General features: G+C 39.4%; 1 protein-coding gene across 4 annotated transcripts in view; it reads right to left on the bottom strand.

Annotated features, from left to right (window-relative positions):
- Nucleotides 1-20,436, bottom strand: part of furina (furin (paired basic amino acid cleaving enzyme) a) — an 80,750-nt gene that overhangs the window by 41,239 nt on the left and 19,075 nt on the right. For all 4 annotated transcript variants that reach the window (XM_051380464.1, XM_051380468.1, XM_051380466.1 and 1 more), the window contains exon 3: nt 609-707. In XM_051380464.1, coding sequence (XP_051236424.1) covers nt 609-707 — 99 coding nt within the window. The remainder of the gene's footprint in view (nt 1-608; nt 708-20,436) is intronic.

Genomic DNA, 20,436 nt, shown 5'->3' with positions numbered 1-20,436 from the left:
CATCAAAAAACTAATTTGGTATTTTATCATGTCGAAAAACAGTAATGGGTGAATATATGGAACATTAATATCATCAGTTAAGATGATGTTTAGCTTATTGGTGTAAGGATCACATGTGACTTATTGTGGTATATTTAGTGTTTCTTAATAATGAATGAAAAGTATTTACATTTAAAATATGGATAAATAATCACAGCCCCAGTTTATAGTTTAGGCAGTGAGCTCAAGTTTGTCACAAACACATATTTATATATCTCACACTGAATCCAAACAACAGCAAGTGATTATATGACGTTAAATTAAAAAAAATGTATATGCTTTAAAAAAAAAAAAAAACAACAGTGTTTACTGGGTGAAATGCTAAATTAATACAAGCAAACACACCAAATATCTGATTCAGTTCTATTTTCGTCTCAAAATCGCAAGAAAAGAGACCATGTTTTCCGTAGATACACTAATGGTGACCCCACAACCAGCACTCATGGGTGACAATAAAAATACAGCATTTGTATTCACTCCTCACAGCATAATGCAAAACATGAATACACCTCTTCCACATCCACGAGCACACAGTCCATCAATTGCAGCACCTGAAATAAACGGCTTACCTTGGGATCTTTCTGCAGACGGACTTGTGTTCCCCTGTGATCTGACAACGATCTCTTCACCACTGTACGATGCCGGAAGTGATAATAATCTCCAAATACCTGAAGAGACAAAGAGATACGATCAGTTATCACGCAAGGCTATTTAAATCGGTCTCCCTCTCTCTGTAATCTGATAATACCTTTACATGCAATAATAGCTTCAATTAAGTATAAAATTACTCCGGTCATACTAGTTATATTTTTCTCTAACACTAAACTATAGTGTGGTTTACAATACAATACAATATATAACTACTTGTCTTGTTGAATAACTGTACTCAGTATTAAGCTCTATAAATGGATCAAATCCAGGCCACCTGACAAAACATGTTTTGTATGTTGCTTCACACTGCGTGGATTGAAACTTTTATAATAAATAAATACATACAATAATTCCATTATTTATGAATTTATTTCAGTAAGACCACAGTAGTCTTACCACAGTCTGCATTGACGGACCAAAAGCAGCATCAGAGATTTTAGAAGCATCATTTTATTGGACTCAAGTTACAGAAAGCCCTGTGCAAAACCCTTGATTTTTGGATTGCCCCTTCTCTATAGGAAACCTTTACTCAGGTGATACGAGTTCAAGAAAAAAAAAATTTCTTGGACTTTTGGGTTACCAAGTGAAGCTAATGGGCTGCATTATTCAACAAAAGGTGAGCTCACAATTAGAGAAGCCTCAATCCATTTTCATTCCTAATAACTCCCTCCAACTCCTGGTGCCACCACATTGACTAACATAAATCCCCTGTGTGAAAAACGATACATGACCCATAATCCTCTGTGCTCTGTGTCCAGTTATTACCACTGTGTAATCAAGGTCATTCATTTAAAGCAGTGATACACTTTACTTCAAAGAATATGTTGTCAGAGGAAGGAAAAGCACTCATCACAGCAGAGTAGTTTCAGAGGAAAAGACAATTTAATGGTGTGAATCTACACAAGTGCCCGAACAATTAGCCAATTAACTGATAGACAGAGAATGCCATTTTTATAATAACTCATTAATAATTTAAATGATCAGGTAAAATACCAACAATTGCTGGTTACAGCCTCTCACCTCTCTATTTATGTATATTACTGTATACTTACTCACTTTGGACTAAGAGAATTTAGTACATGTGCGGCTATCAGACAGAAATTAACATTTTTATATTCAGAGTTAAATACTGTGTTTAACAGCCAACCAATCAAACGTCTATGATGGTACTCAGGTGGTGTTAACAGCTCCATATGCTCTGAGTGTTAATTAATGATTTTACTAAAGAGAAAATAGGGAAATGCAGTTAGACTAGAGAGTCGTAAACAAAATTACCACTGCATACAAATTTGAGATGTGCGGCGTTAAACATAATTATAGGCATCATAAACATATATGAAGATTTAAATCACACAATTTTTTGTAAACACACTGGGATGCTTTGTGTCCCAGCAAAGGCTGATGTAGAGCTAAGCTACTGCAGTGTGTACTGCAACTTTCCTTCACTCTAAAAGAGTCCTGGTTCAGTCTCCCAACCTCTACTGCTCCCATTTAATCACAGCAAACAGGCCGATTCCAGCAGGGCTGACACAAAAAGCCCCTGCACACAAAGCCACAAGACAATAGAGAGGCAATAACCAAGAGGGAAGACACACTTCAGAGTGATATTCAGCTCAGGGGTGGGACCACCACCAGAACCACAAGTCTCTGTGTGTGTGTGTGTGTGTGTGTGTGTGTGTGTGTGTGTGTGTGTGTGTGTGTGTGTGTGTGTGTGTGTGTGTGTGTGTGTGTGTCAAAATCATTAAAGAACAAGACCAAAGAGAAAATGCAGGATACAAAGGAGATAAAACGCTGACATTCAAAAAGGCATTGGCTGAGCTGATGGTCCCTTCTCGAAAGAAGAGAAGAATAAGAGCAGGTAGTGTGTCCATTGTGTTAGCCCAGATAAGAGGCTGGGAGGTGGGACACTGATCAAACACATGGGTGGAGATCCATTAAGCAACTCTAAATAATGCTAACACCAATGAAAAGACTTGAAAACAAAGCACTGATGGCCAATTCGTCCATTCAGTAAATGTTTTTGAAGATAACTTACAATATCACAATTTAAAGCAAAGAGAAGCTATTGGTGATGTATCTTGAATTTCTGGGCCCATTTTGTTGATGTGAGGCATTTTCTATTAGATAGGATATCTCATAGACAACATAATGTAAATTAAGAATATTTTCCAAACAAGTTTGCTAGATTTCTTAAAATGGAGGAGATAGACATCAGGTTTTGATGAAAATTAGAATAAAAGAGAAACAAATTCTTTCTAAACGTATCATTGTGTGAGAAATGACATTATGCAGTTCACTGTAGAAGAGACCTCAAGATATCCAACAGCAGTAGCATCAACAGATTGTAATGCAGCTACAACACATGCTGGGTTTTATTTAAATGGTGCCATTTTTACTTCTTGTCACCTGAAAAAACACTTTCTCCCTCTGCTAATTGCGATCTTTGCTTTAAGGTATAGCTATCTGATGAGCTCAAAAACATCTGGAGGTTGTCAAAAGTAATACTGGGAAAATGGGGGTATAATAGTTAAGAAAATAGCGCCTCGAATGCTCCGTACATCACATATTGATGATGTACAACAATGGCCAGTACTCAAGGGTGAATTTATTCAGAACTTGTGAATAAATTTGTGATTACTTCCTAAAACTTGGAAGGAAAACTAATTTCTACATGTCTACACTTAACTGGTTTCTTTTTATAATAGATAGAAACTTTTGCATGGACACTAAAGTTGTTGCAACAACAACAACAACAACCTATAAGTCTCATTTGTTCCACAAAAAAAAAAAAAAAACACCTTGTACATGTGCATGAATGTATACATATATAAAAAAAGAGACACAGGTCACCTCACATTAAAAACAGCTCAACTGTTGCAAAGTTATGCACACACACACATCCTCACTTCACTCAACAAAATGAAGTCCATTCCACTCCTGCTAAATGTCTAGCCTGCAGCTCAATCATCATCTGGCAATCAGCAACAACACTTAAGAGCTTATGTTTTCAACCATTTAATCTCAGGACCACATTGTTTCTGGGGGGTTTAACTGCTTTCCACTGGAAAAAAAAAGAAAAAAAGGCCCATTTACGATAAAGACATTTAGATGGAAAAATGATGTGGAAAACAGCCGGATCGGGACTTGTGGGTGACCATTACTGATGTGATACAGTGGGCACTGATAAAGCACAACAAGCTTAACGGGTGCTCTCCGAGTGGCCTATTACTGAAGTGAGGCATTAATCCATCAACCTCATTAAAATGCACTGTGACAGACAGTGGAAAATTACTGTCTGCTGGTTTGTTTGCATGTTTGCTCCCTACCCGCCTGGCAAATTTACCTTGTGGGAAAGCACTTATCAAAAAGGTCTGGTGTCTCATCTCCTGCGACTGTTGACACAATTATGTTTTACAAAGAGCCAAACAATGTCTAGAGACAAATTGGGAAAACAGGTTTGAGGGCTGCAGTAAAATGATACAAAACTGTTTTCCATATGGAGCCATGAATGTCAAGAACAAAGCCTGTGGATTTTGGTAATTCCGCTTGAGGGGAGGCCATTATTGCAGTTAAACTATGGACACATCAATCATGACACATTTCCTTGCGGTTTTGACGTTTAACTGCATTTGATTTAGGGGCATAGGGATGTAGAGCATTTCCATATTTTGTTTGTGCATCAGCGGGTTGAGATAAATTGAGTAAATGAGACTTAGGCAAACTCCTAAAATAGTTCAGCAACTTGTTTATATAATGAGGCTGGAGTCTAATTACTCAGTGAATGGGTAGGACGGGGGCACAGAGCACCACAGTGGCAGCTGGACATAACCAACAGTCCCTTTTAAAGCAGGGCAGAGCAGACCGAGCTGCCCCCATACACCTGAAAATGGGTTTGCACAGCTGGTCTTCCTTTCTGCCAAGCTAAACTTAGTCATTACATGTTCGATCCTCATTGTTTCCCCCCCTTCATTATTTGTCCCACAGCAGCCATTCTGACTCTCCTTGCTCATTAACCTTTAGTTTTATTTGGCATCTATGTTATGCTTATGTACTTGATAAGAACCATAAGCTAAACCAACAGTTTTGGTAGCCTTTTACACTGTAGAAACGCACACAGATGTGGGTGAAGTGATGGCTAGTAAATGTGTCCAAATGCATCTAAAATCGTGTAGGAATAAACTATTACGTTTATAAAGCCTTATAAGGCAAACTTGAGCTTCCTTATTTATCAACACACCGTCCATTCTCAACAAGCCGCCGGCCACATTCCTCTACTGTGTTTATACAGTAAACAGAGATTATGACTCTTGGCACAGTCCACCGTTTACCTCGATTGTCCGGAAGAAGTTAGAGAAGTCCAGTTAATGGTGTTGACAAAAACAAGTGGATTAAAGTGGATGGTAAAATATGAGGTTTTTGAGTAGGGAGGACAGCTGGGAAGTACCCAGATGACTTCAATATCTACAGGGGAGAGGGGCTCAGTTCAAGATCCTATAACATACAGCAGAGTGTGAATGTTTTGTAGCTGCCACATTTTTCTCTTTTGGGGATGCAATTATTATATCTCTATCAGCAGAGACTTTGTCAGCCTTTGAAAGAATCCTTTATGTTTTTTCACAATGATTCTTGGACTATTTAATAACTAATACCTCAGTTTGTGTCCTTGAGTCTGAACTCTCATTCCTTCTTGTTGATGGGCAGGGCAAAGAAATTCTTCTGCTTACATCAGATTATCTTGTGCTATGTGCTCTGCTGTTTGCAGATGATTAGCTTCTGCAACCTTGCCATCAGTCACCCGGTCGCAATTTCTGCATCATTGTGGGTCCCCAATGAAATAACCTCCCCGAGATTGTAGAGTCGCAAAGCCTGAGGACCTTTCTCTTCCAGCAAAACCCTCCAATTCCACTTCTCTACCTTCCACTTCTCCTTCTTCTCCTTGCATTTGACCTTGCTCTTGTGAGAAAATGAAGAAAAAAATATTTACTTTTTTTTATGAATAGGCACTAAGGAATCATTTCTAATTTTCAATTTTCTTCTTTGCGTTCACACTCCACTACAGGAACTCAACAACCCCTAACTCGAGGCGTTAACTATTGTCACAGTCTCTACTTTTGTTTCCACTATTCTCCAATGTCCTTTTGGGAGAGTTGTGTAGTGAACTACTTTTTACTTTTTTACTTTTTGTATATTCAAAAGGTTTTGTCAAACAAAGTGGCAAACAAGGCAGAACTAGAACCTAGACCTCACAGACTCTTACAAGAGTGTGCGTTATGAGGTGGGGTGAGGGACACAGTGCTGCTTCACTATCCGTTATATTTTATTAAATGTTCCTAATTGTTGGCAACACGGTACCTGCAAGATTTCAGGGAAACATGATGTTTACTTAACGGCCCAACTTTAATATTGACAGATCATAGTGTGCCGTGATGCAATGGCGGTAAACCCCATGACATTTTCACTACTTATTGACTTGTAGGCACACAGTAAATGTCAGTCTTGGTACAACATTGACATTTACTGGTACAACGTACTAAATAGACTTACGTAATCAATTAAAATTCTGGTTCTTGATATGTATGGTAAAGCTCTGAGATTACAATGTGATAGTAATAAAAACTACAAGGATTATTGTCATTTGTTTGCTTACTTTATAATAACTAATAAAATAAATAAATTAATATTAGCTTATTGTATGCTCCATTCTACTTCTCTGCATTAATACAACAAAGCTGTTCACTGCAGCACACCTCGACTTTATGGAGTAGATGAATGTGTTAAAAAAAGTTTACAGTGTCATGGCAGAGCTGCTGCAGGGCTGTTAGCTCACGGGTCGATGAGAGCTGTCCTCAGATGACTAACTCTTCACAGCAAGGTCTTTATGGTGCTGTGAGGGTAAAGTCACATAGAGTAAGCACAAGACTGCACACATATGCAGTTGCGTAGGCCTCACAATACAACAGCCCTAGTTGTACAGATTTTATGCAGGCTATCATAATAAATTATAGAAAAGTCAATACATTTGTGATGGAGACATGCAATCACTCTGTGCTCTATTTGTTTCCCAATGGCAACATGGCCGGTGACCTGATTATAAGTCATAGATACGCGGTCATGTTTATGGATATCTCCCCTTTAGCTATTTAGTCTCAAATGTCTTATTTTTTTTTTCTATTTTTTTCAGCCTTTGACAAGAGAAAAACATATTGATGTGGTAAAAGGAAATAATAGCCACAACCCTCTGGCCTATGATTGAACACTCTCACTCCTCCACCAGACCAGAACTCACTGACTGTGTGAGTTGTGAACTTTAGCCTCAGGGTGGAGTCAGACGGCATCTCAAAGAATTGGTCCGGTCTGAGCAGAGCTAAGATCGGCAGGTGCTGCAGTGAAAGGGTGTCTGACCGAGTCGTCCTGACCTCAGTCTGACATATATTTTCGAGAATAACCTCTCAGAGCAGAGACGTGCTCCTTTAGACGAGAGGTAACTGTGATCAGTGGGGAACACTCTTCAACATGTCAAAATAAAATCGGTTTACTCGGGTCAATATCTTGCAGTCTGTTATGTTAAAACAGTCAGATATCGCTCTGCTTGAATCATGTTGGAAACATTTTCAGTGACTTTGTTTCAACACAACAAACAGGAAAAAAGGTCCTCATACTTCATAGTCTTGACTGCAGTGTTCTTCACTTCTACACTAATGGATGTGAATTGTTTTACAGCCTGTGGCCCGAAATCATTTGAAATATCATTTACGCGTCTTCAGACAGAGCTGTTAGAAAGACAGCCATCAATGACTTACTTCATTTAGTGTAATTGACACCCTGTCCATCCCACAAGGAAGAATCAATTCCTCAGCTATCATATATGCAATTTGGTGTCGGTCCAATGAGACCAGTGACTTTGTAAAAGGGAGGCTGGGTTTTAACTGAATCTGGAAAGTCGGATACTGAAGGTTTATTTGTACAACAGGCAACAGTCTACAACAGGGTGCAAAACTACAAGGCTATTGAGTGTCCACATTTTTCTCTCTACTCAATAGATTACCATTGTTGTTTTGGCTGATGAGTGAAGCAAATCTACCAATCACTTACATGCATATTTTACCAGCATTTGGCTTGTGGATGGTGCTAATTTTGTGCCCTGGTCTTCACTAGCAAGAGAAAAAGTCAAGTCAAGTTTTTCCTCAGAACAGTCAAAAATACAGTATATCCATGTTTGTGCTACAGCTTGTCTTTCTTTGTGTATTACTTTATTTAATTCTGATGGCAGAGGTGGTACTGCAACAGTAGCATTTTATTTTCATTAATATTTCAAATTCTGTCTAAATAATCTTACTGTAATCACCTCCCACACTTTGAATAACCACTGCACTAATCCAACACAATGTCCTTCAGTAGCAAAGTCTTCATGCTTTGCCAGAAAATCTAATTCCTGTGGTCTTCAAAAGGGAGTTGATGCATCAAACCATTCAGCCTTAAATAATGGAGCAAAACTCCTGCTCAAGCTGGACAAACAATTGTTTTAGCAATATACAAATGAAAAACTTGTGTGCCTTTGTGTGTAACCAACTCTGTGCCACTGAACAAAATGTTATTCTTCCAGCTGAACTTGAACATGTCAATACAATTTAGATATCCAATCTTAAATACTGGTTTAAAGATGAAATGAAACTGAGATTCAGGGGTTAATTCAACCATATGCACGTGGGGGAAAAAAACAAGGCGTGCACTATAGAGAATTATTGTTTGCTTTTCAGCTTCTCTTTTTTCACATATTTCAAACCTTTTTATTGTGTTAAAAATGAAAAATCTTCATTTATACAGTGTAGATAAATACCCATTAACTCATGCAGTATGAGCATGTGAAACACATCTCGGCCTTCAAAAGGCAACAAAGAGCCTCAACCCCACTTATGTAATGACTTGCTGTACCCTACTTCATGACAAATTCACACGTCTTTATACAGGGTTAAGAGCAGCAAGAGCTTTTTTTAAGCAAATGTGGGAGAGAAACAGGATTTGGGGGTAATAAAATAGATGTGCCCCTGGTCAAAAGGTTGAGTTTATGATAGGAAGAGCCAGGGGGAAGTCACACATCAAAGGACCATTTGGTGAGAGAGACCTGGATTTACAGGAGCAACATTTGCAAGACACACAGGGGGTTTCATTGTTTGTGATGTAATGAGATGCACTGAAATGTATATAAGGGAGAGCATTTTGGAAGTCGGGAGAGAACATCCATGACGTGACCTTCTCTCCATGCAGCATGAAGTAAAGTGACTTGATTATCACACCGGCTTGAAAGTTCTTCAGAGACTTAGCACCTCTCAACTTTGGGAAGAATTTCCACGACACAAATCTATTGAGATTCTCAGTTGTTTTTCATTACAAGACATTCCTAACTTATGGACATTCAAAGACAATCCGTTATTAAGAAGTGTGTGATGAAAAGAAACGGTGTGCTGTGTGATCAGTGTTAGTCCAACATGATGAAACTCTGATCACAGAGTTTGGGTAGAAATCTTTTGGAGCCAGAAACTAACAAATTTCCATGATCAGTATGTTGGAAATCAAAGGTCACTCCTATTAGAGTCATATTAACAGTTCAGAGATAATCTCTCTAAACACGTTGCTGACGCTCATGCAGATGCCTCAAGGAGCTCATCCTCATTAGTGGAGGAATTCAACTGTATCCATCGCTAGTTACCCAGCTAGTGTGTGTGTGTGTGTGTGTGTGTGTGTGTGTGTGTGTGTGTGTGTGTGTGTGTAAGCTAAACTGAGATGGAGGAAATTGGACAGGGACAGGGAGGAAGCAGGTTTTTATCACAAGGGAGGCAGCCCTTTTCCTGGGAGTGCAAACGGTATGATTGATTCTGACACCGTGAGGGAATGCTAAATCTAATCTGAGCTTTGAATCTGTATTAAACAGTACAGTAAAAATGAACATCATAAGGGGGGGGAAATCTACTAATTATTAAATTTTTGGCATTATTCTACTTTCCACATTTTTAATAAAATAATATTGTGGTTAACACAACCAACATTCTGCTGAAACCAAGACACTATCTGGCCATGTACACAATAATATCCACATGACTCTTTAAAAGGAATCATTTAATATTTTGGGAAAACACACTCACTCACTTTTTTGGTGAGAGAGAGGATTAATAGACTCTCTTGTCTTGTACAGTAATTAGAAGCTACAGCCAGTGACCAGTTGAGTTTAGCTAAGCACAAAAGACTGGGAACGGGCAATAGTTAGTCTGGCTCTCTAAAAAGGTAACAAATCTGCCTACCAGCACATGTAAAGCTTGCTGTTTAACAACTGTTTAACATATCTTGATTACTTAATCTGTAAAAACAACACACTGTGGTTTCACAGAGGGGTTGTGTGCAAGACTGTTTCTTGGCCGGATGCTGTCACTTCCTGGGACTCTTCACTAGCAATCATGGTGGCTGCAAAAGTGAATAACAACTATTCCTATAAGATTTTACAGTGTGTTCATTTGTAATTAAACTAACATAACACATCATGCATGTTTCAAATTTGTCATTTCAATTTTCTAATTTTGAAGCGCAGTAATATTTCGTTCTTGGGTGTTTTCATACATTTTTTAAGCCGTAGAAAAGCACTTTAAGTAGTGCATGATGCTTAAATGAAAAATATAACTCCTAGAAAGTGCAAGTTTAATGCACATGGTATATCCAAGGATTGGGTGTGCCTTGAAGTTATTTTTGCTCCATGTAGGACAAAGTAAAGAGTGACAGTGATGAGAAAGACGGAGAAGATTTACCATGAATTCATTGGCGTTTCAACTGAGGTAGTTTGCCTCTCAGTCCCAAGGGCCCCCTGCCGGGAGTGCTGGAATAAACGCCATTATATAAGTAGACATGAAAGCATGCTGCATAAAATCCTGGGCTGGACAGAATTAATGTGCACTGATGAATAAGCATGAGCGGTGATATTAATACAGCGGTGAGTCTTGAAATACGAGCAGAGCCACAGATTACAGCACTGAATTAAATGATGGAGCTGAAATGTTTTAGCCTCATCACCTGATTTCTGTTTTTCCTTTTAAAAATGGATCACTTGAGGTTTCAAGCACACCGAGGGAGGTTTCAAGCACAGCGAGGGAGATTTTTAAGATCCGTTTAGGGGGGTGTACACAGGGGCAATGTCCTTGACGGTGAGTTTGACAGCTGAATCTGAAGTTTCTTCTATAAAGTTAACAATGCGTTAAAACTGGCAAAGGAGTACCTGGGCCATAAATGCAAAAGAGTGCAAGGACACATGTACCTGTGAGAGTCTTCATTTCAAATACAACCTCTCATTAATGACCTGTTGCATTTTTACCCAGCCGCACACGCACACGCGCACACACACACGCACGCACGCACGCACACACACACAATGAAGAAGGCAAAAGGTGATTGCCAGTGGGACAGGAGCTAATAAGATTTAACTCTGGCTTCTAATTTTATCTCCCCCCTTTACTCTCACTCGCACTGATAGAGCACTGCTGCTGGACAGAAATACCAAACAGGTTCTTCCGACCCCAAATGAAGGACCACAGGGGCCATTTGAGGAAGCTGCACTCTCTTAATTTCCTAACAACTCTCCATCTAAACCATTTCCATCACTGTCTTCTCTCTCCACAGAGGACTGAGCCCTTTTGTTTCTGCACCCACCACAGGTAGCCAACCCGTCTGCACTTCAATTTAATGGACTGTCACAAGGGTCTCCCTAAGGTGCACAGCAGCAGCAGAAGAGGACATTCCACATTTGTAGGTGAAGGACTTTACCCTTTAATGAAAAGTGCCTTCAGTCAAAAAAATAAATAATAAAATCCCATTTTGTTGCATTTGTGATTTCATTTGACATTTTTGTTGATTAAAAGAAAAACTGAAAATATACAGGATAATATTCAGCCTTGAACTTTGCTGTATTTCACGCAACTCTCTCATTATGGCTGCTTTGGTTATTCCAACATGTCCCTGCTGCACACCACTCACATGAAATTGAGCCACAACCCCATCCTGCTGCTGCCAACGCCCGGGGCTACAGTACATTACAGCCTGTGATCCCCCTCACTCTACAAAAAGCCTCCGACTCATTGTACTGCTCCTCTATGCACTGTAGGTGAAGTGGGGTGAAAGAAAGACAGATCACAAAATAAGATCCACTGCACAGATGGAAGAAGGGAAGCCCTCCAAGACTGTTTGTTACTGTTGTTTCCATGGAGATGAGTTAAGGTTCAGTTTTGACAGTGTGGTATGTTGTAAGAGGGTCGGGAGATTGTGATAAAGTATTTGGTTTAGTCAGAAATAAACAAAGAAACTTTACAATGAAACTGGTGATTTGTGCAAGAGATTATCCTAAGGAAGGCAACACAAATCTTCTTATGTCCTGTATTCTTTTACAGCGTCGCCAACTTTTTCAAAACATGACACCAAGCAGACATAACTGATACTGATTTGGTATGGTATGCATAAGTGCACCTCAACTTGCGTGATTATGGAAAACTTTGTTGAGCACGTCATTCTGGCTGAATGCCTGACTGTCTAATCAATCATTACTTATCTGTGCTGCTGTTGTCTTGCTCGAGAGAAGACTACAAGCTGGAGCTTTCTGCTTCTAAAATGTTATCACAAAGCTCTTAATTTGGACAAAATCCTCCTGCTGCTTCCTCTCCGGACTTAATGGTCAATTTGATTCAATAATGAGTAACTAGTGCCTTATAGGCCACTACACACACAGTCACACACACAGTCACACACACACAGTCACACACACAGTCACACACACAGTCACACACACAGTCACACACACACACACAGTCACACGTACACCTTTTTCTCCTCCTCCTGTCAAAATCTGCCCAAACATCAATTTCACAGATAAATGTGCGGCAATAGGCGAGAAATTGATGTTGCCAAAAATGTATCCTGTGACTGCTCACACATAAAAAGTACTGAAATAAGCCAACTGAAAAAGAAGGTTGTGAAATGGATGGATTTTTCTGCAACTTCTTCCTATTAAGTGGCTTATCCTTACTGAGGGGAGGGTAGTCTGCACAATGAGACAGATCATTATAAAAAGGAACGTTACGGGCACACCCATTTCCCAGCTACCTGGTAGAGATTACAGTTTTTAAGCTCTGCCCCGACATCAAAGTTTCCTATAAATGAACTGCATCACAACTGTGAACGGTACCAGGAAACAGCCACGGACCATTTCTAAAAGCACTTTCGATATGTATCTTTTGAAAGAAACCAAAGGACATCCTGTCAGTAAAGGATCATTTCCTTGTATATCTCAGTCATCTTTAAAGAAGTATTACAGGCGAAGCTTGTTACACCCAGGACTTATAGCTGCACTTAATGGCTGACTGGATTTGATAAGGAATTTGTAGAATCTCTTTTTAGACAGCATGGAATTCAAAGGATAATAATCAAAACGTCGAACACAATGAAATTACTTCTCAGATGTGACTATGAAAACAAGAGGAGCGTTGGAATTTTTGGCCCCTAGTAGCGCTATATGGAGCAATGGTTTTTACGTGTGGGTCCCCAAGGACACACATGCATGCTGGTTGACGCGATGCATAGTCCTGCCAATCTTTTCACACTAATCCCCTTATCGATAGGTGATGGTAATGCATCAACAACACTGCTATGCACTAGCAAAGGCAGCGAAGAAGACGCAGGACTCAAACTTTTAACAAAAATTTGCTTTTTAAAGGAAAGAAATGCACTAAATATAAATATCCTTAAGGATACATACAATGCATTTTTGTGAGAAACACACATGTAATAAAAAAGAAAAGAAACTTCTATCTGCACAATGAACACAGTAGTCAAACAGAGGAGTTAATAATACGGAGCAGTTTGTCCTTGCCGCCTGAATCAAGGCTGCATTTTGTGTTACGCATGTAATGTCCTGAGAATAATGACCAAACATTAATCAGTATTGTGCCCTTTTATTTACAATGAGGCTGAGTTGAGCTGAAAAAACTGTCAAGAGCAATTAAATACAATGGAAATTAGCTGAAAATAGTGAGTCTACTTGAGAGAGAGAAATTGGACTGGGCTTTCATTGGTCATAACGGGTTATTTTAAACTCATTCTCTAATCTTATGAAAGCAAAAAAAACAAACATAAAAGTCTCACGCAAACCGGGTCCATCTGCAGCCCCCACAGCTGCCACACACCGTAATGCTTTGTTCCTGTTATCTGATATTGATGTGTTCATTTATGTGGGTGACTGTCGATCAACAACATTATTCATAATTTCCATTCCCTAGGCACTATGAACAAATGAGCTCTTCCAACCAAATAATTTAGCAATCGGGGGAAGATACTGAATGCAGTTACAACACAGAATTATTCATAGTAGACAGCAGCGTGGAGCAAAACAACTCAGGTCTCATCTACATTATGAGAATGAAAAGCAGTCACTGCCTTGTCAAGGAACATTACACTCGTATGACATGGCTGCCTTTATTTCAGCTCCCTGTCAAATAAATCTGTGCTGGGTCCGGCACAAAAATGATATCAATCAGACGCTTGTTCCAGACAGGGGAAAGTGTATAGACAGTGTATTGCTTTGCATATTATATGCAATCCTGGCACAGAAAACAGCACAATCAAGTCCTAAATCAATACGGTTTATGTAACATAACATGAGTGCTGAGAGAGCTGTGTGTGCAAGATAAATTGCCAAAAAGCAATTATGAGCACAGTATCCATCGCTCTTAATTGACTAACTTCAACATCAGACCGCAGACCCTCTCAAGATGCGTGAGAAGTCTGTGTACCTCCAAAGTGAGCTATGTCTTGTTGGTGTATATTTCAGTCCAACAATCTTTGGGGCCAGTGGTTTTGGAGAGATTGAATTTCTCATAAAAGAGAACACACACAATGAATTTTTACCGTTTGGGAGAGGCGGCTGTGTACTTGACCTGATTTCATCAATTAAAATGCACAGATGTTCATTTCCCCAGCTGTTTTGTTCTCTCTCTTTACCTCAGATTACAGCACTGTTTGGATGTTGTTGTCACACTGAGTCCGAAAGCGTCAGTCATCCATCACACTCTACAGTAAACTTCTGGTAACTTTATCATGTTCACGGACAAAACAACTCACAATAACACAACGAGAAAAGTCTCAGGGGTTTTTGGCGCATGTCTAAATGGGACACCGGGAAAAGATGGCCATTAAACAGCATGGCATGGCAGAGACAACTGTATTGCTGGATTGGTTCTCACAGAAACAGGATGTGCTCCGACGCTGTCTGGGTGTACAGTCATCGAGCATTTCTCCATCCCCACCTCCTCCTCAATCTCACTCACAGCAGGTGAGAGTGAAAACAACGGAGCAACACATAACACGGGTACTGGCAGTGACCTTACGACACCATCAATTCATCCTGTGGATACTTTATTTCTTCCTAGAGGGAGCTTTGATTGTCACAGCATCAGCACGGAGACGCACAAATAAAACTAAAATCAAAATCTCAAACTGACCTGCCCCCACTGTGCAGTTACAGCACAACATCATATCACAATTAGGGCTGCACGATATGGTAAAAACATCATATTGTGATTATTTTTACAGATATTGCACGGCTATGTGGTAATGATCATTATTTGCATCACAAATTGAATTTTCACAAAAAAAAACTATTAAAATTATTGAAAGGATGTGAAGTTTTGGGGGGTCTGTGCCAAACAAATATCTTTTCTTAAATCTTGAGAACAATATTTGTAGACCAGGGCATCTCTGCAGCTCTAAAGTACTTCATTATAACGCTGTCTTGTCACATATTTACCTTAATCAAAACATTACAGCTTTTCCGATTTGCATATGGCACTAGGCCATATTGCAATTTTGATAATGTTTCGATTAATTGCGCAGCCCTTATCACAATACACAGCTACATTACAAAACTGTACATTTGACGGCATACAACTGAAACTAAACGCACCGTAAATGTGTGGGCTAAAGCAGATTTAAAGCTGTGTGTTAAGGGCAATGAATTCTACACACATGGCTACACCATAGTTGACATACACCTCCTCAAAAACGTAACTAAACGCCAGGGCAACGGTGGATACCTCATGAAGAGTGTAAAAATTTTGATGAGTCAAAACAAAAAGTTAAGATGGAACACACATCTAGGAAAGCAATGTTCACTTCTAACCTTCCGCTCACTGCGATTAACGCTTTTGATTACAGTGATTGAAAGGAATTGTCTCTTATTCCGTAATGAGACAAGGCGAAATGGAAGTTATCCAGATGTAACCGCCATCACTCTACGTCACAAAGTAAATGAACTAATAAACTCAATTACTTTGGGGAATAAAATTAAAGCACAATAGTGCCTGATCACGTATACAATACATGTGCCTGGCATTGCAGTGGTGAGATCAACGAGTGAAATCTGAAACTGAACAATTGAAATTTCCCCCCAGACCCGTTTTCCACCCACACAGCTGTTTTCTCACTTACGTTGCCAGATAGGACTTCTTCTCAAGGCTGTGTTGGCGTTTGAAAACTGTGCTTTATTGACACCTCCCTGACTCTTCTGTTAGCTTTATTATACTTGTAATCATCGTTATCTGTGCATAGTTTGGTGATATCAGGTAATTCCCAGCATAACTCCAGCTAACTGCTATATTTGACATGAGGTGTAATTAGCCAGACTTCACTAAAGCTTTACAAAATAAGTAAATGTGTGAATTAGCTTAAATAACATACTCATGTCCTTACACTTTTAACAAGCTGAAAATGACATACAGACATACATACATGGTTATGTTCTTGAACAATCGGTTTATTGTTTGCTTTGTAAAAATGTAAACAACTAGTGAGAAATGTCCATCCCAATTACTCCCAGCCCAAAGTTACATCCAACCAACAGCCCAAACCTCAAAATGATTCAGTTTACTGTAATCTAACATGATGATAAGCAGCATGAAATGTTTGCATTTTGCATGAAAAATGACTAACAATTTAAGTCAGTTGGATTTTTTTGATAATTGACTAATCAACCAAATGATTAATCGATCATTTAAGCTCAAAATGTATATTGTTCAATTTATTTATATTTATATATACACACACACATTAAAATTTTGTAATATGAATCTTAATCTTAATAGAGCAAACAGTACTAGTAAAAAACAGTAAAATTTCCCTCTGAAATGTGATAATACTAGTGGAGTAGAAGTAGAAAGTGCCATCATATGGAAATATTCAAGTTAAGCACATCGAAGTTGCTGTGTGTGTGTGCGTGTGTGTGTGTGCGTCTCCTGTGGTGCCATTTCAGGTCACACTCGTCCACAGAGGGGAACATTCCTTTCTCTTGAAGAGTCCAGTCCAGTCTTAAGCTCTGAACACACTGACTGTGTCCAGCTGACTGCCACAACTGCTGGATTCAGCACTCTGGCTGCCCAAACCAGGATGCTGCATGGTGGCTGGGACAATGACAGGAAGACCGACCGCAACCATTTCCTAGAGTGCGTCAACACCGTCCACATGATACTCTGGTCTCATGAAGATTCTTAAACTCTCTGTTCAACATGTTATTTATGGAACAACTTGTGGATAATGAACACTAACCATTTTCAACATCATGTTTTTTCTTGCCATAAAATTTCTGCAGTGGCATAAACAAAGACTCTGTAAGGCATACACTAGTCTGTGGTTCCCCTTCCTTAGTGTGTAATTGTGACTATGCATAAAACAATGCCCGTTTCCTGTAACCTAAAGTCTCACCAGTCTCTGAAGTTACTGTAAGCTGGGACAACAAGAAAAATGGAGAACAGTCCCAAAATAGATGAACAAGCCGACCTGGTGCCAAAATAAGGATAATAAAAGGTTCCAGGCTGTTTTGTGTGTGTGGAGTGGTAGGAGAGAGAGACAGAGGGAGGGTTTAGAGATTCTTTCATAAACAGCTAGTATTATAGGTCTGGAAAGCAGTGGGAGGCTGACTGTTTTCTGTGGACTAAACACTGAACCCACGTTTTGGGAAGAGCTTAACTCAGCACAGGACTCAGCTCTTTCCAACGCACCCTAATTGCAGCTCTCCTGGTTTACTTTGTGTATTGGAAAGTCGTGGAATGGCGGCACTAGACTCAGGGAAACCTGTGAGCTGGAGTATCCGTACAGAGGAGAGTGAGGGCCGAAGTCATCTGGACTGCTGCCCTGGGAATGAGAGCGAGTCACTGAGGCTCACCAACTATAGCCACCACAGTATCCTGTCCAAAACATTGGTAACATTCCCTGAGCTGAAGCAGCCTCCAGAGAAACAGATCCAAACAGATGGACACTTCTCACAAAACAACCTCTTCAGTCTTTCCTCTGCAGTTGGTTTCCTGCATATTGTGGTAAATATGGCAGGATTCTAGATATTCTGAGGTTTGTGAGCCCAGTTCAACACCAGCTCTCATACACGTTCAGTGTATGATAAAGAATCTATATTTACATCATGATGTATGGACGCAGTTTAAATAAAGCAATAAAGCCAATGAACATAATGGAAAAGAGGTTCTATTTTTAAAAGGAACATCTTTCAAAAATCAATAGGCACTTTATTAGTAAAAAAAATAATAAAATCTCCTACAGTGTAGTGCAGATGTTTAATTTATGTTGTCTTAATTAATTGTTCCAAGCGAATAGTAATCTCTAAAGTAATTGAAGTTTTTATTCTTATAAATTGCCCTTTTTTACCATTTTCGAGATATCTTATGATTACCTAAAGCTGAAATAAGTAATCAATAAAGGGATTAATCAATCGACAGAAAATTAATTGCCAACACTTTTGCCAATCGATTGATAATGTAATTTATAAAGTCAAATGTGAGGTTCTGCTGCATTTCTTTTGTTGTTTTATATTCATTACTGAAAATTATTAGTTGCAGATATTAAAATATATTTGAATCCGGGGGGGAAAAATCCTTTTGTAATATTGATTTTAAATCACATCCTTGTGCCTTAATGCTTGGGACATTGTATACAGCATAACTAAACAACGCACAATAAATGCACAGTAGCAGCCAACAGTCATGTATACTGAAATAATCCCAATCCAACCAACCTTCGTAGATAAAACCGACTGTATAAAGGCCTCCAATTCAGTCAGCATGGCTTCAGTCAGCAAAATGATCACACACAATAAAGAAGATGAGCTCCGTCTTCAATAGCAGGCTTCCAGGGAATCAATTTCAACAACATCTGATGAAGTGGGGGGAGGGGGAACTGCAACTCATTGATGCATAGCTTACATCAGCAATAAAATATTCATGAACACTCAAACACACACCAACAACTGATACTGTACACAGATGTGATAACTTCCACATCCTTTGCAACACGGATGACCCAGAAAGAAATCCTGTGTTTTAAAGCTTGTGTCACACCGACTCAAACTAGTAAACTTTAAGGACTTCCACAGAAACTGAAAAACACAGAGACCTGACGAGGCTGTCACATCAATAAAACAGATGATATAAGATCCTGAAAGAACAAACACTCCTTTGAAAAAGAATATCAGAAAAAAAAAACTCTACCTCTAGCGCATTTAGGAACCATTTCTGCCAAGTTGGCAGGTTACCAAAACATTACTGGAAACATTCAAAAACAAATAAGCACCTACTCAGAGTGCGGTGCTGCGAGGAGGAAACAGCCTGCTGCATGATCAGGAGCACTGAAAAGCTCTGAAAAATGAATTTAAAAGGGCAACAAAAAGAATGAAGGAGAGTGAGAGGTTTTTGTTTGCTTGATATTTTTATCAGCCACTTTGTGACAAACAATATTTTGACAAGATTTAATTTACTGAAGACTAATAATGTGAATAAAAGCAACTGTATCTACATCTTGAGGTCAAAGAAGAAAATACTACAGCTGACCAGAGAAACACGTCCCTTACACTGTCATTTAGCGACACTGGATAGACACGAGTGTACTGGCAGGCACACAAAAAGTACAGTGCATGTGTTTGTTAACTGTACATCACCACCACTACATTATAATTATCACACATTATTTTTAATTTGATGACATGGTGACCAGAGGCACACAGTCTCTCAAATAGAAACTCGTCTTTCCAGCCCTGGCAGTCCTGTGCAGCTAAACTAACTCTATATAAGTGATAACGACACCAGATCTGAAATCTAAATCCAGTATCTCTGCTACACTGCAGCACGGCCAAACAGCTGAAAACTGCAGATCTGTTACAACTCAGCAGGACTCCTGTTACAAAGAGAGAAAAAAAATCACTTGCAGCCATCATAAAAAGAAAAGCTCCACCCAAATGCTGCATTCCTCCCACACTGCCACCTCCATTAGGATAGTTACAAGCTTTTAAACGTTCACCTCTTTGTTTTCATTGTGAAAAGGCTTATCAGATCTAAGCCCTTACCCTTTTCAAACTGCATCGCAAACGACTGCTCTGCCTCCCGGGCCAGCTTGTGTGTGTGCGTGTCTGTGATCGTGTGGGCAACATGAGGAGGGAGGTTGGGTCGCACACGAGCGTCCTGTCTACGTCCGTGACACGAGATACAAGCGAAAACCAACCACCGCCACAGACAGTTCAGTTACCTCGAACACCGTTAACAATTTCACAGAGGAATATCTGTTAGACCTGAAGTGATTAAATCACTTAATGAGAAACCATGGAGAACGTGGGGTTCTGGGTAAATTAATTTAGTGACGACGGTGGTTTTCGGCAACAGTAACACATCC

This window comes from Dicentrarchus labrax, unplaced genomic scaffold, assembly GCF_905237075.1.
Source record: "Dicentrarchus labrax unplaced genomic scaffold, dlabrax2021, whole genome shotgun sequence".
NCBI lineage: Eukaryota > Metazoa > Chordata > Actinopteri > Moronidae > Dicentrarchus > Dicentrarchus labrax.
The sequence above is the reverse complement of the archived record's forward strand: the minus strand, read 5'-3'. Positions and strand labels throughout refer to the sequence as shown.